Source organism: Scyliorhinus torazame, chromosome 2, assembly GCF_047496885.1.
Source record: "Scyliorhinus torazame isolate Kashiwa2021f chromosome 2, sScyTor2.1, whole genome shotgun sequence".
Taxonomy (NCBI): domain Eukaryota; kingdom Metazoa; phylum Chordata; class Chondrichthyes; order Carcharhiniformes; family Scyliorhinidae; genus Scyliorhinus; species Scyliorhinus torazame.
In genome coordinates this window covers 216,356,434-216,382,256 of record NC_092708.1, presented here as the reverse complement: position 1 = coordinate 216,382,256, position 25,823 = coordinate 216,356,434, and the positions used below count along the sequence as shown (strand labels likewise).

General features: G+C 47.7%; 1 protein-coding gene across 4 annotated transcripts in view; it reads right to left on the bottom strand.

Annotated features, from left to right (window-relative positions):
- The window catches only part of fam117ba (family with sequence similarity 117 member Ba), a 395,823-nt gene that overhangs the window by 175,198 nt on the left and 194,802 nt on the right, over positions 1 to 25,823 (bottom strand). For 3 of the 4 annotated variants that reach the window (XM_072483743.1, XM_072483736.1, XM_072483751.1), the window contains one exon: positions 25,091 to 25,204. The exons of the other annotated variant lie outside the window; for it this stretch is intronic. In XM_072483743.1, the coding sequence (XP_072339844.1) occupies positions 25,091 to 25,204 (114 nt within the window). The remainder of the gene's footprint in view (positions 1 to 25,090; positions 25,205 to 25,823) is intronic. 4 annotated transcript variants of the gene reach the window in all.

The window sequence follows — 25,823 nt, the reverse complement described above, 5'->3', positions numbered from 1 at the left end:
CCAGCTGCAGAATGTAACCATCTGGGATGGCCACTTCCAGAATACAAAATGGACGCTCACAAAGAATGTAGGGAAATGTGGACAATGCTAGACAGCAAGCAGGCACAGTGCCTGAATGTATATTTGGGAAGCAGTTACCAGACGGAATCAAAACTCTGCCTCGATTAGCATGTTGATGGCCCATCTCCGAGAAACAAAGGACTAACACTCAGGTAGTTGATACTGTTAGAGACATCCCGGCGCCAGAAAGACACAAACAAAGCAAGGCCAACGGCCACCTAAGACACGCCCAGCCATCAGGGCACCCACCCCTTTTTTGGTCAAGGTCGATAACAATGATCGAGAAGCTGCCCAATTAATTGGGACCAAGTTTAAGCCCGCCCAAAAGCACGCAAAGTCCCTCCAAGTATACGAAGGAACCCCCACGAGAGAATCGCTCTCTTAGATTTGGCTCTCAGGCAGAGAGACCCATCCACCAGCATCACCAGAAGCAAGTTCAAGGTCAACGCTCGCTACGAGACGGACTACCTCAGCTGTTCTGCTGTATCTCTTTGAACCCAACAGCCTCAGATCCGAACAACGGCCATTGTTCCTCTGACTAAGTGGGCACCCGAAGTTAAGTATAGGCGTTAGCGCTAGAGATAGTTTAGTTTGTAGCACTGTTGTGAATGAGTAGATCTTACTGTGTGTGTAAATAAATAGTATTGACTTTGAACTAACTAACTGGTGTATTGGCTCTTTGATTGGTATTCGGGTTGAACCTCGTGGCGGCATCGAGAGATACCTGGCGACTCTGAAAGTAGAAACATAATTAGGATTAAGAAAGGCGACCATATTGACCGCCAAATTTATACCCAGATAAACAGAGCAACAGGAACACCGCCAAACAGATGAGAACAACGATACTACCTCACCTACATTCACACCAAGAACAGGATGCTTGACAAACTCAGCATCACCACCAGCAGCAACCAAGCCTCCCCGGTACCACAGTAGAAAATACAGGGAAATCTATTGTCAACTTCTCGGACTACACCCTTCAACCAGACGAAATCAAAGTCCTCAGCAGAGGACTCAATTTCTACACCACCAAAATGGACCCCATCAATCTCATGGCAGTCACGGAGTTCTTCCACAGACCCCAAGAGGCCGACAGCGAACCCAATGAGACAACCAGTGAACCAGTACAGCAGACCGAGATCTGCGGTGCGGCAACCGAAGAGGAAAGAATCGAATTGGACCCCTCCGGAAGGCCGCTGCCCTAGACTCGACATGTATATTCAAGCTGTCAGGAGTCGCGTCAATGCCAGATTCATCAGTCGCATTCACAAGACAGCCCCAAACGTCACCCAAGCACAACGCATCACCATCCACGCTCTCAAGACTAACCGCAACATCGTCATCAAACCAGCAGACAAAGGAGGGGACACAGTCATACTGAACAGAGCAGACTATTGCAAAGTGTACCGCCAACTTAACAACCAGGAACACTACAGACAGTTACCCGCAGATCCGACCAAGGACCACACCCGCCAACTCAACAGACTGATCAAAACCTTGGATCTAGACCTTCAGAGCACCCTACGTACTCTCACCCCACGTACTACCCACCGTCGGAGATCTTTACTGCCTCCCGATAATACACAAGGCCAACACACCAGGCCGTCCTATCGTATCAGGCAATGGGACCCTGTGTGAGAACCTCTCTGGCTGCATCGAGGGCATCTTGAAGCCCATTGTACAAGGGATGCCCAGCTTCTGTCGCGATACGACAGACTTCTTACAGAAACTCAGCACCTATGGACCAGTTGAACCAGGAACTTTACTCGTCACAATGGAAGTCTCGGCACTCTACACCAGCATCCCCCATTACGACGGCATTGCTGCAACAGCCTCAGTACTCAACACCGACAACTGCCAATTCCAGACTAATTCTGCAACTCATACGCTTCATTCTGGATCACAACGTCTTTACCTTCGACAACAAGTTCTTTAACCAGACACACGGAACAGCCATGGGGACCAGATTCGCACCTCAACATGCCAGCATCTTCATGCACAAGTTTGAACAAGACCTCCTCACCGCACAGGACCTTCAACCGACGTTATACACCAGATACATCAATGACATTTTTTTCCTTTGGAACCACGGCGAAGAATCACTGAAACGACTAAACGATGACATCAATAAGTTCCATCCCATCATCAGACTCACCATGGACTACTTTCCAAAATCGGTTGCATTCTTGGACACACTCAGCACTTTGCTTGGGGTCACCTCAGCACTTTGCTTTGCTGCAAACCCACGGATAACCTCACGATGCTCCACTTCTCCAGCTTCCACCCTAAACACATTAAAGAAGCCACCCCTATGGACAAGCCCTCCGTATACACAGGATCTTCTCAGACGAGGAGGAGCGTAACAGACATCTACAGACGCTGAGAGATGACCTCGCACCAATGGGACATGGCGCTCGACTCATCGATCGACAGGTCCAACGCGCCACAGCAAAAAACCGCACCTACCTCCTCAGAAGACAAACACGGGACACAACCGACAGACTACTCTTCGTCGTCCAGTACTTCCCCGGAGTGGCGAAACTACGACATCTTCTTCGCAGCCTTCAACACGTCACCCATGAAGACGAATATCTTGCAACGGTCATCCCCACACCCCCACTACTTGCATTCAAACAACCACGCAACCTCAAACAAACCATTGTTTGTAGCAAACTATCCAGCCTTCAGAACAGCGACCACGACACCACACAACCCTGCCATGGCAATCTCTGCAAGACGTGCCAGATCATTGACATGGGTACCACCATTACACGTGAGAACATCACCACCAGGTGCGTGGTACATACTCGTGCAACTCGGCCAACATTGTCTACCTCATACGCTGCAGGAAAGGATGTCCCAAAGCATGGCACATTAGCGAGACCATGCAGACGCTGCGACAACGGATGAACGGACATCGCACGACAATCGTCAGGCAAGAATGTTCCCTTCCAGTCGGGGAACACTTCAGCAGTCAAGGGCATTCAGCCTCTAATCTTCGGGTAAGCGTTCTCCAAGGCGGCCTTCAGGACATGCGACGACACAGAATCGCCAAGCAGAAACTTATAGCCAAGATCTGCAGACCTGAATTCGGCGTCAACCGGAACCTTGGAATCATGTTGCACTACATTCACCCCCCACCATCTGGCCTGGGCTTGCTAAATCCTACCAACTGTCCTGGCTTGAGACAATTCACGCCTCTTTAACCTATGATTACCCCTCTCTCCAGTTGCTCTGTCTGGACCTGTAAAGACTTAATTACCTGAAAAGACTCGCATTCAAAGTATCGTCTTGCATCATTGACTTTGTCTATATATATATGTTTCCGGAACCCACCTCTTCATTCACCTGAGGAAGGAGCTGTGCTCCGAAAGCTAGTGATTCGAAACAAACCTGTTGGACTTTAACCTGGTGTTGTAAGACTTCTTACTGTGGAGAAATGAAGCCATCGACTTTGTTCTCTGCCACAAATTCTGATTCCTGGCCAGTGATTCCATCCCTCCCTAAATCGGGAATGACAAACCTGGGTTATTTCCACCCTTCTGTTACACCAGATGGAATCCGTTAGCTTAGACTGACTGGGGAACTGAACTTGGGACCTTTGTCCATATAACACAGACCAAGTGATACCAAGCAATGCTCTATTTCAACAAGCCAGGCAGTGAAGGTGGAACTCCAGAATAATCTTCAGAGTATAATCTCCTGCGTACAGAGATACACATTTAAACACGCACCATCTAACCCAACAAGCAAAGTTTCAGTTTGCTCCTATTCAAAGGAGTACAAGTGAATCCCCAGTTAATGGCCACCATCTAAACACAAATACATTACTCAATTGCTATCCAATTAACACACTATTGATTGTGATTTTCATCATATACCTATACACATTATTAATAATCAAATGCAAGCGTACTGTAGAAAACAAATTAGAAGCAACTAACTTAATAATGCTTACCCTCTTCTTAGTTATGGCAACTTTCCAGATTTTCAATAGACTAAATGGCCTTTTCACATAACTAAAGATTCTAACCAGAGCTGATAACTCACTCACATGAATACAGTTAAATCAAATGTTTGCATTTATCCAATAAGTTGAATTAAGCAATGCTAACATTAGGGGGAATTTAGTGCACAAACATTTCAATCAGTCAATTTAAATTAAGTGACACACAAAAAAAGCACAATTAATTTTGGTTTCAATGTTCTTAGATATAAAATAAGCCCTATGGGAATAGGAGTTCTAATTGGGTTTCAAAAACAAAGAGTTGAGGAATAATTTGGAATATCTGGATATCGTAGAGCTGCTAAGTACTGCAAGCCACCCAGAGCACGCAAACCAAATGAAAATCTCCAGCAAGTACAGGTTAGAAAACTTTACCAACAGGAAAACACCCATATTTAATTATTCAAACCATCTCAAGTAGAGCCTCAATCACTATTTGCACCATTTGAATAGAAATTTTAAAATGTCAGCAATATGAATGAAATACATCTGGCCTTTGTGTTCAAGCATTCAGATGAGCGAGAATAGATTACTTTTTGAAAATAAATTTTACGGTACCCAATTATTTTTTTTCCCAATTAAGGAGCAATTTAGCGTCAGCAATCCACCTACCCTGCATATCTTTGGGTTGTGGGGGTGAGACCCACGCAAACATGGGGAGAATGTGTAAACTCCACACTGTAGCCATCTGGGATGGCCACTTACAACTAGGGAACAGAGAAACTCGCAAAGCCTAGCGGGTAAAATGGACAAGGCAAGACTCAGGCAGGCTCAGAACCGGAAATGTATATTTGCAAGCAAGAAGTCCAGACGGTATCGAAATTAGCATTTTGATGGGCCGATTAGCATTTGATGGCCCATCATCACCAGAACAAAGGACTGGTACTCGAGCGGCTGGTACAGTCCCAGACATTTTGGCGTCACTCCCTGTTCAGGGGAAGCGTAGACAACGGGGTCAGCAACCGCTTGGGACACGCCCAGACATCCAGATCCCCGCCCACTTATTAGTTAGGAATCGAACAGAATGATCAGGGATCACCCAGTTAGTGGGGTCCAAACTGAAGGACCGCCCAAAAGAGCGCGAAAACCCCCAAGTATAAGAAGAAGAGTTTGCCATATGTTCGTCCTCTCTGGGACCTGGTGCCCCGGCTACGACCATTTCCCAAGTGCAGCACCACCAGAAGCAATTCCAAGTTCAACGCTCGCTACCAGACGGGTGAGCCTAGCTGAGCAGCGGTTGCTTCTCCAGACTCGATAGATCCAGAATCAGACAGCGGCCACTGTTCCTCTGACCTAAGCAGGGTGCCTGAAGTTAAGTACAGGTTGTCTTAGTCGATAGGTGTAGTTAACTAGTTAACTAGTAGTGTTTATGTTGCATGACTAATTGTGTGTAAGTAAGGTACCCTTGACCTTCAACTAACAAACTGGTGTTTGGCTCTTTGATCGATATCCGGTTGAACCTTGTGGTGGTATCATTTGATACCTGGCGACTCTGAGCATTAGAACATGGATACCAAAGAAAGGACGGCAAACCCACTGATTGCTATAATTGGAACAGAGCCATAGGAAAAGACAGAGAAACAGAAAAGGCAACAACAGAGTGACCCGGAGCTGGGATCAAATCCAGGTCCTCAGTGCTGTGGGGCACTAGTGCTAACCACTGCACCACCGCCCCCCAAGCGAGAATCAATTACAATGAGCGATTACCTAACTGGCAAGATATCCATGGGGTGGCACGGTAGCACATTGGTTAGCACTGTTGTTTCACAGTTCCAGGGTCCCAGGTTCGATTCCCGGCTTGGGTAGGTCACTGTGTGCACGGAGTCTGCATATTCTCCCCATGACTGCATGGGTTCCTCCCACAAGTCCCGAAAGAAGTGCTTGTTGGGTGAATAGGACATTCTGAATTCTCCCTCAATGTACCTGAACAGGCGCCGGAATATGGTGACTAGGGGATTTTCACAGTAACTTCATTGCAGTGTTAACGTAGGCCTATGTGTGGCTAAATAATAAAGATTATTATAACTTTTTAAAAATATATATATATTATTCAAGTTTTTTGGCCAAACATAACAATGCTTAGTGTTTCTTTTACACAACAATAAAGCAATATAAATAACCGTGGCCAGTTTTAAACAAATAAATAAGTAATATATAAACAAAAACAAAAGGCAAAATTTATTTGTCCAAAATAAATACTCTCCAAAAATACAATCCAATATACAATTACATATACCAAATACCTATACATATACAATAACATCCCTGAGAGTCCGTCCGATTCCTCCCCCCGCCCTTCCCCCCCCCCCCCCCATCCCCCCTGGGTTGCTGCTGTTGTCTACTTCTTTTCCATTCCCTCTATCTTTCTGTGAGGTAGTCGACGAACGGTTGCCACTGCCTGGTGAACCCCTGAGCCGAACCCCTTAACACGAACTTAATCCATTCTAACTTTATAAACCCTGCCATGTCGTTTATCCAGGTCTCCACACCCGGGGGTTTGGCTTCCTTCCACATTAACAATATCCTGCGCCGGGCTACAAGGGACGCAAAGGCCAACACGTCGGCCTCTCTCGCCTCCTGCACTCCCGGCTCTTCTGCAACCCCAAATATAGCCAACCCCCAGCTTGGTTCGACCCGGACCCCCACCACCTTCAAAAGCACCTTTGCCACCCCCACCCAGAACCCCTGTAGTGCCGGGCATGACCAGAACATGTGGGTGAGATTCGCTGGGCCTCTAGAGCATCTCGCACACCTATCCTCTACCCCAAAAAATTTACTAAGCCGTGCTCCAGTTATATGCCCTGTGTAACACCTCAAATTGTATCAGCCTGGCACACGAGGACGAGGAGTTTACCCTACGTAGGGCATCAGCCCACAGCCCCTCCTCAATCTCCTCCCCCAGTTCTTCTTCCCATTTCCCTTTCAGCTCATCTACCATGATCTCCCCCTCGTCCCCCTGTATATGTCCGCCACCTTACCGTCCCCCACCAATGTCTCTGAGATCACTCTATCCTGCACTTTCTACGTCGGGAGCTGCGGGAATTCCCTCACCTGTTGCCTCGCAAAAGCCCTCAATTGCATATACCGAAATGTATTCCCGTGGGGCAACCCATATTTCTCCGTCAGGGCTCCCAGACTCGCAAACGTCCCATCTACAAATAGATCTCTTAGTTCTACTACCCCAGCTCATTGCCATGCTCCAAATCCCCCATCCATTCTCCCCGGAACGAACCTATAATTGTTTCTTATCGGGGACCGCACCGAAGCTCCCGTCCCTCCCCTATGCCGTCTCCACTGCCCCCAAATTCTCAATGTAGCCACCACCACCGGGCTTGTGGTGTATTTCTTTGGTGAGAACGGCAACGGCGCCGTCACCATTGCTTGCAGGCTAGTCCCCCTGCAGGACGCCTTCTCCAATCTCTTCCATGCCGCTCCCGCCCCTTCTCCCATCCACTTACACACCATTGAAACATTGGCGGCCCAGTAGTACTCACTTAGGCTCGGTAGTGCCAGTCCCCCCCTGTCCCTACTATGCTGCAAGAATCCCCGCCTCACTCTCGGGGTCTTCCCAGCCCACACAAAACTCAATGCTCTTCTCAATTCTTTTGAAAAAAGTCTTCGTGATCACCACCGGGAGGCACTGGAACACAAAAAGGAATTTCGGGAGGACCACCATTTTAACCGCCTGCACCCTACCTGCCAATGACAGGGACACCATGTCCCATCTCTTGAAATCCTCCTCCATCTGTTCCACCAACCGTGTTAAATTAAGCCTATGTAATGTACCCCAATTCTTGGCTATCAGGATCCCCAGGTACCGGAAGTCCCTTGTTACCTTCCTCAACGGTAAATCCTCTATCTAGTCATATAGTCATAGAATTTACAGTACAGGAGGAGGCCATTCGGCCTATCGAGTCTGCACCGGCTCTTGGAAAGAGCACCCTACCCAAGGTCAACACCGCCACCCTATCCCCATAACCCAGTAACCCCACCCAACACTAAGGGCAATTTTGGACAGTAAGGGCAATTTATCATGGCCAATCCACCTAACCCGCACATCTTTGGACTGTGGGAGGAAACCGGAGCACCCGGAGGAAACCCACGCACACACGGGGAGGATGTGCAAACTCCGCACAGACAGTGACCCAAGCCAGAATTGAACCTGGGACCCTGGAGCTGTGAAGCAATTGTGCTATCCACAAGGCTACCGTGCTGCCCCACGGCATACATCTCTCTGCTCTGCTCCCCCGGATGCACCACAAATAACTCACTTTTCCCCATGTTCAGTTTATACCCTGAAAAATCCCCAAACTCCCCAAGTATCCGCATTATCTCTGGCATCACCTCCGTCGGGTCCACCGCATATAGCAACAAATCATCCGCATACAAAGATACCCGGTGTTCTTCTTCCCCCCCCCAAGTACTCCCCCCTCCACTTCCTGGAACCCCTCAGTGCTATGGCCAGGGGTTCAATCGCCAGTGCAAACAATAACAGGGAGAGGACATCCCTGCCTCGTCCCTCTGTGGAGCCGAAAATAGTCAGACCCCCGTACATTCGTGACCACGCTCGCCATCGTGGCCCTATACAGCAACTGTACCCACCTGATATACCCGTCCCCAAAGCCAAATCTCCTCAACACCTCCCACAAATAATCCCACTCCACTCTATCAAATGCTTTCTCGGCATCCATCGCCACCACTATCTCCGCTTCCCCCTCTGGTGGGGGCATCATCATTACCCCTAGCAGCCTCCGTATATTTGTATTTAGCTGTCTCCCCTTCACAAACCCAGTTTGGTCCTCGTGAACCACCCCCGGGACACAATCCTCTATCCTCATTGCCATTACCTTGGCCAGAATCTTAGCATCCACATTCAGGAGGGAAATGGGCCTTTATGACCCGCATTGCAGCGGGTCTTTTTCCTTCTTCAGGAGGAGCGATATCGTTGCCTCTGACATAGTCGGGGGCAGCTGCCCCCTTTCCCTCGCCTCATTAAAGGTTCTCATCAGTAGCGGGGCCAGCAAGTCCAAATATTTCTTATAGAATTCAACTGGGAATCCGTCTGGACCCGGGGCCTTCCCCGCCTGCATGCTCCCAATCCCTTTCACTACTTCCTCCGTCTCAATCTGTGCTCCCAGCCCCACTCCCTCCTGCTCCTCCACCTTAGGAAATTCCAGCTGATCCAGAAAGCACATCATTCTCTCCTTCCCGTCCGGGGGCTGAGCTTCATATAGTCTTTCGTAAAATGCCTTGAACACTCCATTTACTCTCTCCGCTCCATCTCTCCCACCTCATCTCTCACCCCCCCCCATCTCCCTCGCTGCTCCCCTTTTCCTCAGTTGGTGGGCCAACAACCTACTCGCCTTCTCCCCATATTCGTACTGTACACCCTGTGCCTTCCTCCATTGTGCCTCTGCATTACCCGTAGTCAACAAGTCAAATTCTACATGTAGCCTTTGCCTTTCCCTGTACAGTCCCTCCTCCGGTGCCTCCGCGTATTGTCTGTCCACCCTCAGAAGTTCTTTCAACAACCGCTCCCTTTCCCTACCCTCCTGCTTTCCTTTATGTGCCCTAATAGATATCAGCTCCCCTCTAACCACTGCCTTCAGCGCCTCCCAGACCACTCCCACCTGTACCTCCCCATTATCATTAAGTTCCAAGTACCTTTCAATACACCCCCTCACCCTTAAACACACACCCTCATCTGCCAATAATCCCATGTCCATTCTCCAGGGTGGAAGCTGTTGTTTTTCTTCCCCTATCTCCAGGTCCACCCAGTGTGGAGCATGATCCGAGATGGCTATAGCCGTGTACTCCGTCCCCGTCACCTTTGGGATCAGTGCCCTTCCCAAAACAAAAAAATCTATTCGTGAAAATACTGTGTACATAGGAGAAAAACGAAAACTCCTTACTCCTAGGTCTACTAAATCTCCAGGGATCTACACCTCCCATCTACTCCATAAAATCCTTAAGCACCCTAGCTGCAGCCGGCCTCCTTCCGGTCCTGGACCTCGATCTGTCCAGCCCTGGGTCCAGCACCGTATTAAAGTCTCCACCCATTACCAACTTCCCCACTTCTAGGTCCGGGATTCGTCCTAACATACGCCTCATAAAATTGGCATCATCCCAGTTCGGGGCATACACGTTCACTAATACCACCGCCTCCCCTTGCAGTTTGCCACTCACCATCACGTATGTGCCCCCACTATCCGCCACTATAGTCTTTGCCTCAAACATTACCCGCTTCCCCACTAGTATGGCCGCCCCCTGTTTTTTGCGTCTAGCCCCGAATGAAACACCTGCCCCACCCATCCTTTGCGTAGTCTAACCTGGTCTATCAGCTTCAGATGCGTCTCCTGAAGCATAACCACATCTGCCTTAAGTTTCTTTAGGTGTGCGAGTACCCGTGCCCTCTTAATCGGCCCGTTCAGTCCTCTCACATTCCACGTGATCAACCGGGTTGGGAGGCTCTTTACAACCCCCCCCCTTGACGACTAGCCATTTCCTTTTTCAATCCAGCTCCTCACCCGGTTCCCACGTAGCTGTATCCCCCCCAGGCAGTGCCCCCGCCCCGACCCCCCCTCCCATACCAGCTCCTCCTTCTCCCCAGCAGCAGCAACCCAGTTAACCCCCCCCCCCCCCCCCGCTAGATCCCAAGCTAGCGTAATTGCACCCCCCATGTTGCTCCCAGAAGTCAGCAAACTCAGGCCGACCTCGGCTTCCCCCCATAACCTCGGCTCACACTGTGTGAGGCCCCCTCCTTCCTACTTCCCTGTTCCCACCATGATTACCATAGCGCGGGAACAAAGCCCGCGCTTCCCTTTTGGCCCCGCCCACAATGGCCAGCGCCCTCAGCTCCTCATCCTCCCTCACCCACTCCCCCACGACATGGGCAAGAGAGAGAAGTTACAGGGTCGCAGGTTTAACAACTTGGGAAGTCATCTCTTCCCCCTTTCCCCCCCTTCATCCCACATATTCACCCACCCCACTTTTGTCCCAAACGTTCTTTTTCTGGCCCACTCACTCCAGCTTCTCCTCGACAATAAATGTCCACGCCTCATCTGCCGTTTCGAAGTAGTGGGGTTTCCCTAGATGTGTGACCCACAGTCTTGCCGGTTGCAACATTCCGAATTTGACCTTCCTTTTATGCAACACCGCCTTGGCCCGATTAAAGCTTGCCCTCCTTCTCGCCACCTCCGCACTCCAATCTTGATATACGCGGATCACCGCGTTCTCCCACATACTGCTCCGAGTTTTCTTTGCCCACCTGAGGACCATCTCTCTGTCCTTGTATCGGAGAAATCTCACCACTATTGCTCGAGGAATTTCTCCAGCCCTCGGTCTTCGTGCCATAACCCGATAGGCTCCCTCCACCTCCAGCGGACCCGTCGGGACCTCCGATCCCATTAACGAGTGCAGCATCGTGCTCACATATGCCCCGACGTCCGCCCCTTCGGGAAGACCAAGAATCCTTAGGTTCTTCCTCCTCGCATTATTCTCCAGCACCTCCAGCCTTTCCACACACCTTTTGTGTTGTGCCTCGTGGATCTCCGTTTTCACCACCAGGCCCTGTATGTCGTCCTCATTCTCAGCCGCCTTTGCCTTCACGACCCGAAGCTCCTGTTCCTGGGTCTTTTGCTCCTCCTTTAGCCCCTCAATCGCTTGTAATATCGGGGCCAACAGCTCCTTCTTCATCTCCTTTTTGAGTTCATCTACACAACGCCGCAGGAACTCTTGTTGGTCAGGGCCCCATATTAAACTGCCTCCTTCCGACGCCATCTTGCTTTGTGCCTGCCTTCCTGGCCGCTGCTCTAGAGGATCCACCGCAATCCGGCTACTTTCCTCTCTTTTTTTCCATCCGTGTCCAGGGGGGATTCCCTTCTGGATTACCGCAGTGTTATTTGCCGTTAAAATTGCCGATGGGGCTCCTATTAAGAGCCCAAAAGTCCGTTCCACCGGGAGCTGCCGAAACGTGCGACTTAGCTGGTCATCGCCGCACCCGGAAGTCCAAGATTATTATAACTTGACAGTTAATGCTTCCTGATTTTAAAAAAAATCTTTCTTCTATTATTCAAAAATGGGCATCTAAAATTATTCATTTCATTTTATAGAATAATGATACTTATGGAAATGAATGTCAGATTTTCAAAATTATGTTTTCAATAAAATTGACAGGAAGTGACGGTCACTCGAAACTCAAAATTTTTTATAGTCTCCATAGTCTTCAGACACTAAATATATATATTTGGTTTAGCACAGTGGGTTAAACAGCTGGTTTGTAACGCAGAACAGTGCCAGCAGCACGGGTTCAATTCCTGTACCGGCCTCCTCGAACAGGCGCTGGAATGTGGCGACTAGGGCCTTTTCACAGCAACTTAATTGAAACCTAATTGTGACAATAAGTGATTATTATTATATATAGTTCATAAAAAATACTGACATTCAAAGGGAAAATTGATTATTATTCTAGATATAATACCAGTTTGCTATACAAGCTAAAGCTGAACAAAGGCAGCACAAACAAATTCTTAGTATTCCAGAATCAACGCAGAAATTGGTAAGTACGCTGGTTGAAGGGAATGAATTTCCAGCACTTCTGTTCCCAAGGAAGTGTCTCCCCAAGATCCAACTGAATCCTAAAGCAATTTTGCATAAATGGCAGCTTTCAATGCAAATTATATTATTGCTAGAATCAAATACTTCCATTTCCAGCAGCCAATACCAGCAACTACCCCCAATTCCTTAATAAACTTTAGCCAGAAGCAGATTAAGCTCTCTCTACTCAACTGCAGCATTATGTCCATGACCCAACATGCCCTATCAAAACATCATTCTTGTTACACCCCATTTTATTTCCCATCATCTCCATTCTTGCTGCCTCAGTGCGTGGTGATTTGTGCTTGAATTGTGGACAGACTTTGTGGGGAACTTATCGAAAGTAATATCACATAGTAGTTTTACCTGGTTTCTGATGCAAACCCAGAGGTGAAAAGTATAAAATGCTAAAAGTCTCTCGCACTCAGTTCGCCTCGACAACATAAAGTGGGATATCTTTTTGTGAATTCTCCTGCGAGGGTGGTCTCACTCATTGTTTTCAATTAACTTTTTACAATGCTGACAAAAGTCACTGATCCTGGGAAATACATGGTATTATCCAGCACAGTGCAAAGCACAAGAAGTAGAACTGTCAATAACCATTTGACATGCATTCATCATTATATCTGGCCAGAGAGCTCAACAACTATATATGTGGTCTTGTGAGAAGGCACATGAATTATAACTTGGGCAACTTTGAAGATACATTCTGACTGGGAAAAAATTATCATATTACGTGCAATGAGGCTTCAGTGCCCAAAGTGAATGCCACGATTTAACAGATGCAACAAGCAGGCGGCATTAACCACCTCAAAATACATTTTTTACCTTCTGGACAGCAGCCAATATGTCTAAAATTTGAATCATGAATGAACACAATTATGTTTTTTATACCCAGACCTTAATACTAGTCCTTACATGCTCAGCTTCTCCATTCTCGTAAGCCGTTCAATTAAAACATGAATAGAACTGTTGCCACAGAAGAACAAGTTACAGCAACTTGTATAATATAATGCCTTTAATGTGGAAAATGTCCCTCGCTGCAGAGGAACATTATTAAATTAAATTTGAGAATGAACCATGCAGAGATATTAGGACAGCTGACCAAAAGCTCAAAGAGGCAGGTTTGAACGAGTGTCTTTTGTGGAGCGAGGGGTACCAATGTGAGATGGTTTCGGGAGGGAAAAATTCCAAAGCTTGGGGTCCAGGTACAGCCATCAATACACAAGAGTTAAAGCTTGAAGGACTGCAAAATCCACATTGTGAGTACAAATCGACTGATCAGTAATGTTCACACTTTTTGGATCAGAATTTTAATGTTTAGCTCTTTAAGAAAACAGGTAAAAGGACGAAGCACCTATTTTAAATTTAGCCATGGATGTAGGCATCACTGGCATGGTCATCTTAAAGATTAATTACCCTCAAGAAAATGGCGGTGAGCCACCTTCTTGAACTGCTGCAGTTCATGTTAGGATGTAACCTGTAATTACCCAGCTGAGTTTGGAGGTTGAAAATTCGGACACCCGGTGAACCTCGAGATTTACGCACGTGCCTGCCGGGAAATGGTCGCACATGCGCAGTCCAGATGTTTTACGTTCTGCAGGCTAAAGACCGACTCTGCATACCTGCGTAAACGGGAGGAGTAACGGCACATATTCTAAGTCAGATAACTTGGAACGGAGCACCATTTCCAACTAAGTGAACAGGGGCAAAGGAGGGGACAGGGAGAGATCTCAAACCAGGGAGGGGGACAAGCAGAAGTTTGAAAAAGAAATCCCAGTTAAGGGACAAAGCCAGGGGACAGGAATGGGTCTGTTATAAGAAAGGAACAGAGCAATTGGCTCTAAGTTCAAGAAAGATCTGCAGGGAGCAGACTTTAAGCTAAGTGGGCTCAAGAGAAGCCCTGAAAATGCAAAGACAGCCGAAGGTTGCTGACTCCAGGCCGCAAGCCATTGGGGTAAAGGTATACTTTTGGAGCAGTGTTGTACTGCTTGGGACGACCATAGATCTGAAATTGTGCTTGGAAGGTGAAGCTCGAGTGTACTTGAAAATCCAGGGGAAATGAATCTGGGAAGGTGCGGTGAGCCATGTATGGCTACGTAAGGCTGTTGTATATATGTTCTACTGTTCTATTAGTATTGTTATCTCCACTGTTGTATATACTTATTGTTATCGCTGTTCTGTTATTGGTTGTTGCTGTTGTACTGTTGGAATGTTATTATTGGTGCTGCTGTTGGCTCCGTCTGTGGCTCCGCCCAGCTGTGGAGGTATAAAGCTTGTTGACTTGAGTCAGCCCTGCAGTGCGGGAGGAGCTACAGGTCGGCACATATTTAGCTTATTAAAGCATCGGTTCACTGCTTCTCAGCATCTCGTCTGAATTGATGTCTATCAGAAGGCAAAATTGAAACCCTACAAGATGAGTTTGTAGGGTTTGTAGAGTTTTTCTTTAGAGGGGTCAATTACTAGGGGGCATAGGTTTAAGGTGAGAGGGGCAAGGTTTAGAGTAGATGTACGAGGCAAGTTTTTTACGCAGAGGGTAGTGGGTGCCTGGAACTCGCTACCGGAGGAGGTGGTGGAAGCAGGGACGATAGTGACATTTAAGGGGCATCTTGACAAATACATGAATAGGATGGGAATAGAGGGATACGGACCCAGGAAGTGTAGAAGATTGTAGTTTAGTCGGGCAGCATGGTCGGCACGGGCTTGGAGAGCCAAAGGGCCTGTTCCTGTGTTGTACATTTCTTTGTTCTTTGAGTCATTGTAGAAGGTGTCCAAGCGGGAATGGCTTTCACATAGAATTTCAAGGCAAAATGTTTAATAGGTGGATATTGGAACCCCTCATGAGAATGATGTTTCAGTGACAGAGGTTGGCTCACAATGTGACAATTGTCTGGATGGGCTGGTGAGAAATCAATGAAATCTGCTTTGGTCCCATCTGTCATTTAGTGTGTAGTGTGTGTATGACCACAGCTTGCCTGTTAATTCACATGTACCTCACACTTATTCTGAATGTTAGAGCATTAGATAGGTATTATAAATTGTTTCTTTCTAAACTTGCATATTAAAATTTATTTTTGTTTGTTCCAAATTTGGTGGCTTTATTCACTTAGTAAGCCTCTTGAATCTCATATCTACTTTAAACAAAACGTTCTCGGCCCCTAATTGGATCTTCCCCCACCACCCGGGGTCTGGCCAAGTATCATAATGTGCTGTAGGCACACCTACAATGCTGTCCGAGAATTTTGACCAAGGACAGTGAAGGAACAGTGATATAGTTCCAAGCAAGGAAGATGAGAGACTTGAAGGGGAACTCGCAGGTCATTCCCACATATTCCCACATATCTTCTTCCCTTGTTTTTCCAGGTGGTACAAGTTTCAGATTTAGAATGTACTGTCAAATCTTTGCAGTACATCTTGTTGATAACGTATACTTCTGCTACCGTGGGCACAGTAATAAGTCTCACAACACCAAGTCAAAGTCCAACAGGCTTATTAGAAATCACAAGCTTTCGGAGCAGTGTCCACCCCAGTCCAGCGCCAGCAACTCCACATCATGTCTGCTACTGGGGGTGGTGGTGGAGAAAGTTAATACTTAAGGTGGTGGATGGTGCCCCATTCAAGCAGGCATCTTTGTCCTGGATACGGTTACGGTTCTTGAACACTTTGATGGCAAGGGCTGTCACTCTCACCTCTGGAATCCAGCTCCTTTGACCATGTTTGGATCAGAACTGTAATGAGATCTGAAGCCAAGTGATCCTAGTGGAATCTAGCCTGAGCACCGGTTGATTAAGTGCTGCTTCACAACTCCACACCGACAGTGACCTTAGCCTTGCTGTATCCAGAGCACTCAGCCATTTCTTTTTTTTTTAAATATCAATCAACGAGCCCTTCCATAATTTTGGTGATGACTGAGAGTAAACTGATGGGGCGGTAATTGGCTGTATAGAGCTCGTCCTGATTTTTGTGGAATTCCTGGGCAATCTTTTGTGTCCGGTAGATGTCAGTATTGGAGCTGTAACTGAAATAGCTTGGCTAGAGGCATACTTAGTTCTAGAGCACAAGTCTGCAGTACTAAATCCAGGGTGTTGTCTGAACCTTAGCCTTGCTGTATCCAGAGCACTCAGCCATTTCTTTTTTTTTAAAATATCAATCAACGAGCCCTTCCATAATTTTGGTGACGACTGAGAGTAAACTGATGGGGCGGTAATTGGCTGTATAGAGCTCGTCCTGATTTTTGTGGAATTCCTGGGCAATCTTTTGTGTCCGGTAGATGTCAGTATTGGAGCTGTAACTGAAATAGCTTGGCTAGAGGCATACTTAGTTCCAGAGCACAAGTCTGCAGTACTAAATCCAGGGTGTTGTCTGAACCTTAGCCTTGCTGTATCCAGAGCACTCAGCAATTTCTTTTTTTTTTTTAAATACAAATTTAGAGGACCCAATTATTTTTTTCCAATTAAGGGGCAATTTATCATGGCCGATCCACCTACATTGCACATCTTTGGGTTGTGCAGGTGAAACCAATGCAGACACGAGGAGAATATGCAAACTCACGCCAACAGTGACCCAGGGCCGGGATTTGAACCTGGGTCATCCGTGCCATAGGCAGCAGTGCTAACCATTGTGCAATGTGCCGCCTCATTTAAAAAAATTTAGAGTACCCAATTCATTTTTTCCAATTAAGGGGCAATTTAGCATGGCTAATTCACCTACCCTGCAAATCTTTGGGTTGTGGGGGCGCGACCCTCGCAGACACAGGCACTCAGCCATTTATTGAGAAAACAAGAAATGAATCCAAGGGCACAAGAATGGCATCTTTGACATTGGGAACTTCAGCAAGTGGCAGAGATGGATCATCCACTCGTCACTTCTGGCTGAAGATGGTTACAGTGCTTCAGCCACCTCCGAAAGTTGGATTCAAATCCAGACCAGGTGCATAAAGGGGGGGAAACACGAGTAAATTAACATTCATATTGAGGAAAGTACCATGCATATCATGTTTTTAGTGACCTCAGGAATCCTAAAGTGCTTCATAACAAATGTATTATCCTTCAAATGGAGTCACTAATATCATGTGACAGCCAATTTAAGCACAGCAGAGTCCTAAAATCAGCCATGATGTAAATTATCAATTTTAGTGGTGGTGGTGAAGGGTAAATGCTGGTCAGGGCACCAGGGAGAACTCTTATACTCTTCCTCACAATAGTGCCATGAAACCTTTTATGTTTACTTAAGAGGGCAGATAGGACTTTGGTTTAACAATTTGGCCAAAAGAAAGCAGCTCCAACAATGCAGTACTCTCAGCACTATACTGCAATGTCAGCTGAGAGTCTTTGTCCAAGTGCTGGGGTGGAGCTTGAATCCATGACTTTCTGATTCAGAATGAAGTAAAACCCGGAGTGAAATGAACATTTCCTCCTGCAAGTCTGAGAGGGCTGAAGTGTAATGAAGTTGGGGCGGAGACAAGTGCCTCACCAAGGTTGGGTGTAAACTATAATAAAAACATACCCTACCAAGCAATCTGGGCCCAAACCATTTTCATGGGCTGGTAAATCCAGTAGTTCTGGAGCTACAGGATTGGACCTCACTGTGCAAAATTATCTTTTCAAAAAAATCTTTTTATTCGCATTTTCAACATTTTCATCAAATAAACACCAAAATCAAACAAAAACAAATACAATACCAATCCCACAAACAGCATCCATTAGTATATAGACCAAAACATCACCATACATTCAAAGTAAAAATGAAAATTAACAATCAATCAGTAAACACTGTACTCAAGGACAACAACAATCCCAAACCGCCCAACCCCAATATTCGATGGCAACCAATTCTCGAAAGTGCATAATAAACAGTCTCCATGAATTGTAGAACCTTCCTTCATCCCCCTCAGCTCAAACTTCATCCTCTCGAGTCAGAAATTCAAGTAGGGCCCCTGCCAAACCGAGGCACAGGCAGAGAAACAGATCTCCACTCCAACAGTCCAGCCTCCAGGAAATCAGTAAGGCAAAGGCTAAAATATCTGTCCCCGCAGCCGCCTGCAGCCCTGGCCGGTCCGACACCCTGAAAATGGTTTTTAGGGGCCTTGGTTCCAAGTTCACGTGCACTACCCCCAAAATGACACTGAAAACCTCCCTCCAATACTTATCCAGGTTTGGACAAGACCAAATATATGTACGTGGTTTGCGGGGCTCCTGCCACATCACTCACCTACGTCTTCCATTCCCTCAAAGAGTCAGCTCATCCTTGCTCTATACACAACCTTCAGCTGTATCAGCCCCAACCTCGCACACGAGGTTGAGGCGTTCACTCTCCAAAGCACATCACATCACAAACTATCTTCCATATCCTCCCCCAACTCTTCCTCCCTCTTGGCTTTGATCCCCTCCATGGACATCCTGTCCTCCCCAAAAATCCTCTTGTAGATCGCCACCCACTTGCCCATTCCCCCTGCCGTCAATACCTCTTGCAACAATGAGGGGGCTGGCGCTTTCAGGAAACTCTGAACCTCCTTCCTAGCAAAGTCTCGGAGCTGCAGGTACCTAAACCTTTCCCCTTGCCCCAGTTCATATTTCGACTCCAACTCTTCCAACCTCGCAAAACCTCCCCCCAGGAACAGGTCTTTTAATATGCTGACCCCCTTCTCCTGCCATCTCCAAAACCTCCCATCCAGCTTCCCTGGCTCAAACCTATGGTTCCCCCCTAGTTTAAAGTGCTGCCTCAACTGCCTTCAAATCTTCAGCGTTGCCATCACCTCCGAACTCCCAGAGTATTTAGCCGGGGCCATCGGGAGCAGCGCTTTTGTCAACATTCTCAACGCTGACCCCCTGCACAGACCCTCCTCCATTCTAACCCACTGGGACTAGTCCCTCCAACCCAACTCCTTAAGTTTTCGGCATTCGCCAACCAATAGTAATATAATAAATTCGGGAGGCCCAACTCTGCAAGACCACCTTCCTAACCCTGCACCCGCCCCCCCCTCCCAAAATAAATGAGGTGGTCAGCTTATCCACTTCCGTAAAAAAAAGCCTTCGGCAACAAGACTGGCAGGCACTGAAGTTAAAAACAAAAATTGCGGCAGCATGTTCATTTTTTTTGCACTCTTCTTGTTGGCATTTCTCATATTTATAAACAATTGTATATATATACACATCACATTTTTCTTACCCGAGTTAATTTACTTTATTGCACAGAGGTTTATTTTGTCTTTCATTTAATTGGCCCTATATTCATTTCGCCATCCTCTGGATCGGGCTATGTATGGCCCCCCTTCCTCTCTCCCCCCCCCCTTCCTCACCCGGCTTCAGCTGTGTTTCGCTTTTATTTTCAGGTTTAAAAAAAAGGGGGATCCTCTTCTCTTTTTTATTAAGGTTTCCCCACCTTCCTTCTGTCCCCCCCCCCCCCCCTCCCCAACCCCACACCAAGTTGCGCAGTCCTTTGGTTCCTCATCTATCTTGGTTTTTTATTCTTAACTTACTCTTTGTTGCTGGCCTCAAAGAGGTTTTGGAACAGGCCAACAAACTGCTCCCTGGTATCCAGGAAACCTTCCTCCGACGGCATACTTGATTCTTTTCCAGGTGGAGAAATTCTGAATAGTCAGTGAGCCAGTCTGCAGCTGTGGGTGGTGCTGCTGATCGCCAGCCGGGCAGGATTCTCTGGCGTGCAATTAGGGAAGCGAAAGCTAGGGCGTTAGCCCCCTTCCCCATGTGTACCCCAAAGATTGCCACTATTGGGTGTGGCTTCACCCTCACCCCCACAAACTTAGACATTGCCTCGGCGAAGGCTGTGCAGAACCCAGCAAGTTTGGGACAAGCCCAGAACGTGTGGGTGTGGTTGGCCGTGCCCCTCTGGCACCGCTCACATTTGTCCTCCACCTCCAGGAAGAACCTGCTCATTCCGGGTTCTGGTCAGGTGCACTCTGTGCACCACTTTGAGCTGCATTAGGCTGAGCCTTGCGCAGGTGAAGGTGGAGTTAGCCCTGCTTAATGCTTTGCTCCAGAGTCCCTACCCTACCTCACTCCCAGCTCGTCCTCCCATTTTTGTCTGGTCTCTTCCAGTGGTGTTCAAACTCTGTCCAGCAACTGTCCGTATATTTCCCCTATAGACCCCCTTCTTGGTGCTTGTGCGAATCAGGTCCTCGAGTAGTGTGGTTTCTGGGGCCCCGGGGTACCCCTGCTGTCTCTTTGCGGAGGAAGTGTTTTATTTTGGATGTGTCTCATTTCCTGTCCTTTTGCTAGTTTCCACTTCCTCGTCAGTTTGTCCAGTGTCGCCAGTCTGTGCCCGACGTAAAAGTCCCCGTCCTGCCTCCATCTTTTGAAGGTGGTGTCTAGCATGGCTGGGGGGAATATGTGATTGCCGCAGATGGGGGCAGCACATTCATTTCAATTGCCTGCACCCAACCTGCCAGTGACAGAGGGAGGCTATCCCACCTTGCCAAATTCACTTTCACCCTCCCCACCAAGATCGTAAAATTGTACCTACTGAGCCCCCCTCCCCTAGTCTCTCACCACCTGCACTCCCAAATACCTGAAGTGGGTTGCCGCCCTGTGGAATGCAGCCAACCCATCCTCCACCCCACCCCGGCCGGGACACCACAAAGTATTTCACTCTTTTCCAGGTTTCATTTATACCCCTGAAAAGGACCCAAAGGTTCAGAGAAGTTCCATTATATTCTCCATCAACGCACTCAGCTCTGATATATATAACAATAAATCGTCTACATACAGAGACACCCTATGTTCCACCCCCCACCCGTACTATTCCCTTCCACAATCCCGAGCTCCTAAAGCAATGGCCAGAGGCTCTATTGCTAATGTAAATAACAGAGGACACCCCTGCCTGGTTCTCCGGTGCAGAGCAAAGTAATCCAAACTCATTGTTTGTGCGAACACTCGCCCTCGGTTCCTTATATAATAGCTGTACCCACTCTGTGAATCTCAGCCCGAACCCAAACCTCTCAAGGACCACCATCAATACCCCATTCTACACGATCAAATGCCTTTTCCGTGTCCAGCTCAATCACCACCTATGTCTCCTTTCCCTCAGCCGTGTCATGATTACAGTTAATAACCTCCTAATATTTGAGATGAGCTGCCTCCATTTCATGAACCCCGTCTGGTCCTCCCGTATCACCTTCGGTAATGCACCCCTCCAACCTAGCCGCCAGTACCTTCGGCAATATCTTTGCATCAACATTCAGTCGCGATATAGGCCTGTACGACCCACACTCCGTTGGGTCCTTATCTTTCTTTAGCAACAAGGAGATTGAGGCCTGCCCCAATGTTTGTGGCAGCACCCCCCTTCCCAATCGCCTCCTCAAGCATCCCCACCATCAGCGGCGCCAATTTATCCTTAAATGTCTTGTAATACTCTACTGGGAACCCGTCTGGCCCTGCCACCTTCCCTGATTGCACCCTCTCAATTGCCTCCTTTACCTCCTGTTCCCCTACCGACCTCGCCAGTGTGGCCCTGTCTTCCTCCTCCAATCTCAGGTACTCCAATCCAGGACCTCCCGCATCCTCTGATGTTCCCCCGGTGGACCCGACCGATACAAATTTTCATAAAACTTCTTGAACACCTTATTAATCTGGTCCGGGGCCACCATCAATTTCCCTGTCCAATCCCACACCAGACAATTTCCCTCACCGCTGCGTCCCTCCGAAGTTGGCTTGCCAACATGCCTTCTCCCCATACTCATAAATCGCCACCCCTTGCCCCCCTCAGTTGACACACCGCCTTCCCCCTGGACAACCGATAAAAGCTAGCCTGGAGCTTCCGTCCAAAAGTGCTGGATCTGCAATCCCTGTCCACCCTAACATCTCATTTATCAGCCTTGATGCTCTTCTTCCCTCTCTTTTTTATCCAACTTAAACAATATCATCTCCTCTCTCACCACTGCCTTCAGATCCCTTCCATACCAACGCTGCGATACTCACTCCTCCTTTCTCTCCCCCCCCCCCCCCCCCCCCCCCAAATCGCCGAATACTCTGATCCCCTAATCCCAGCCAGCAGTGCCTTCCCTACTACAAAAATGTCTCTCCTCAAATAAACCTTGTGAACCGAAGAGAAAAAATGATTCACACCTCTTTAACCTGCTCCATCTGGACCTGTGAAACTTAATTACCTGCAAAGACTCGCATTCGAAGTATCGTCTTGCATCTTTGACTTTGTTGATATACATGTTTCCGGAACCCACCTCTTCATTCACCTGAGGAAGGAGCAGTGCTCCAAAAGCTAGTGATTCGAAACAAACAGGTTGGACTTAACCTGGTGTTGGTAAGACTTCTTACTGTGCTCATCCAAATAGGCAACTTCACCCCATTTAACAGCATGAAATAAAATGAAAAGAAATACATACAATCATCCACACCCCCTACTCTCGGTCCTCGACCAGTCCTCAGCCTCATTTCTCACTTCTGTTCCTGTCCTCCTGCCTTCACAAACGCCTCCACCGCTTCCACCATCTCAAAATAAAAAGTTTTTGAAGTTGTAGGTCACCCTCAAATTAGCTGGGTACACTACGCCCAACCGCACCCCACTGTCGTACAGTGCTGTCCTTCACTCGGCTGAAGCCCGCCCGCCTCCTTGCCAACTCCACGATGAAGTCCTGGTAAATACGTATATCAGCTCCACCCCACTGCACCTCCCGCTTCTGCATCGCCCAGCTCAGGAATTTCTCCTTCACGTGGTGCCTGTGGAAACAAATAATCACCGTCTCTTGGTGGCTCATTCAATGACCGATGAGCCCAATTCAATTCGTGCCAGGAGTGATATTCCCCCTCCCCCAACAGCTCCGCCAACATCTTAGATAAATTGAATTTACAGTGCAGAAGGATGCCATTTGGCCCACCGAGTCTGTACCGGCCTTTGGAAAGAGCACCCTACCTAAGCCCACACCTCCAACCCATCCCCGTAACCCCACTTAACCTTTTTTGGACACTAAGGGCAATTTAGCTTAGCCAATCCATCTTTGGACTGTGGGAGGAAACCGGAGCACCCGGAGGAAACCCACTCCGACACGGGGAGAACGTGCAGACTCCGCACAGACAGTGACCCAAGCCGGGAATCAAACTTGGGACCCTGGAGCTGTGAAGCAACTGTGCTAACCACTGTGCTGCCATGCTGCCCCTTGGCGAAGTACTCGGTCAGCCTCGGCCCTCCACCCCTTCGGGCAGGTCCACGGTCCTCACAATTTGCCCCTAGATCTGTTTTCCAGGTCCTCCAACTTTGCGCGCAAATCTTTGTTGGCCTTGACCACCGCTCCCACAGCTCAGCCAAAGTTCTCGACACCACCGCCTTCAATGGGGCAATCATTCCTCCACCGTAGCACCTTCAGTGCCGCCATCGCCTCCTTCCTCATCACCTCCATGTGCTTTGCAAACTGTTTCTCGAGTCCCAAAGCCATCACCTCTGTCATCTTTTCTGCTGTAAGCAACGTGGCTCCACCCAGCGACTCAACCTCCGGCATCTTTCCAGTTGCCGAGCTGACCCTTTCGCTCGACGGTGAACCTTCACTCACCCCCTTCTTCATGGCGACTTTCTTTTGGTTTTTCGACATAACCCTCTTTCCTTATGACTTCCTGCATTTATTTGGTGAAAAATTGCCCCTGGGACCAGGCATTAAATTCTTAAAAAAAATCAAGCCTGGAGCTGAGCCACCCAAGGTGCGACTTCCTCCTACATGCCGCCACTGGAAGCCGCACAAAACTATATCAAAGATCAACCAGCCATATTGATCTGGCTCACTGCAGCAGAACTCTACTTGTCACAATTGATGTTACATTGTTAATGATGTTGGCTTCAAATTGTTTCTTTTAATTTAAAAACGTTTAGAGTATCCAATTATTTTTTTTCCAATTAAGGGACAATTTAGGGGTGGCCAATACACCTACCCTGCAACATCTTTTTGGGAGGTGAGACCCACGCAGACAAGGGAGAATGTGCAAACTCCACACGGACAGTGACCTGGGGCCAGGATCGAACCCAGGGCCCTCGGCACCGTGAGGCAGCAGTGCTAACCACTTGCCACCAGCCGCCCTTGGCTTCAAATAGTATTAATCTCAGAGGCCTGGATCTCAGTCAACTCCCTCATAAGAATGTAGGCACGAACAATTCATCCACCATTCCAGGAGATGACATCAAATGGATACTTTCCGGACCTTCACTAAAGTAGGCTTGGGATATGGAAGGAAACCTATTTCAGTTTGCTGTGGATGGCATTTTATACTGAAAGCCAACAGGGCAAAGGGGAGAATTTTTAAAAACTATCTCATCCTGAAATAAAGTACTGCATACTTAATTCTTACAAATACTCAATAGGTTTTCCAACCTTTAAGGCTCTTCACTTTTGTTACTACCTGTACCTGAAGTACACTTTTGGTTGATGGAGATACAGATAACATGATGCACCTGGCATCTGTGTGATTTTACCTGTGATTGGATAACGGCTGTATGATTACCATGGAAAGGAGATTGTCTCTCTTTATCTCTGTGGTGTCGACTGCTCTGTTTGCTGCGTTGAAGCTGTTGACGTAATTTTGCAATCTGCAAAAGAAAAAGTCAATCAGAGTTTGTGTCCATAATTTAAATGGTAAAAAATGCTTTGAAACACACTATCTGAGCTCTGCTGCATTAAAAGTTAGAGATGATCGAGTACTTGGCTGACTCTTGTGCTGAAATCATGGAAATGCCATCTATAGACAACCACCAACCAGGGTTGAATTATGGAGACAAATTGAGAGTTTTGCTTAATTAACTTAAGGGGTGAACAAGCAACTAGACATAACTTTATTTTGGAAAGTCACCTAAAATAGGAATTAATTATAGGGCTGATTACACGCAGCAGTCCCATAGAACCAAATGATGCACCGGCTCTCTGACTCCCAAGATGTGTGGCCTTTTTGCGGTCTTGTGGAGTCTGTGGACCATATTTATGTAGGTTGTCTTAGGCTGCACTCCGTTTAATCATTTAACAAACATATTGTTCCGGTTTTGTTTGCATTTCAGTCCCACACTCCTGATTTACGGTACCTGGTGCGTAGAGGGGCGGGAAGGGAGGAGGAGCACCTCCTCGTGAACCTGTTCCTGAGCCTGATAATTCTTGCCAACAGGTCCAGGCAGCAGATGATCGAGGGGGTCGTCCGACCTGACTGCCTGCCCCTTA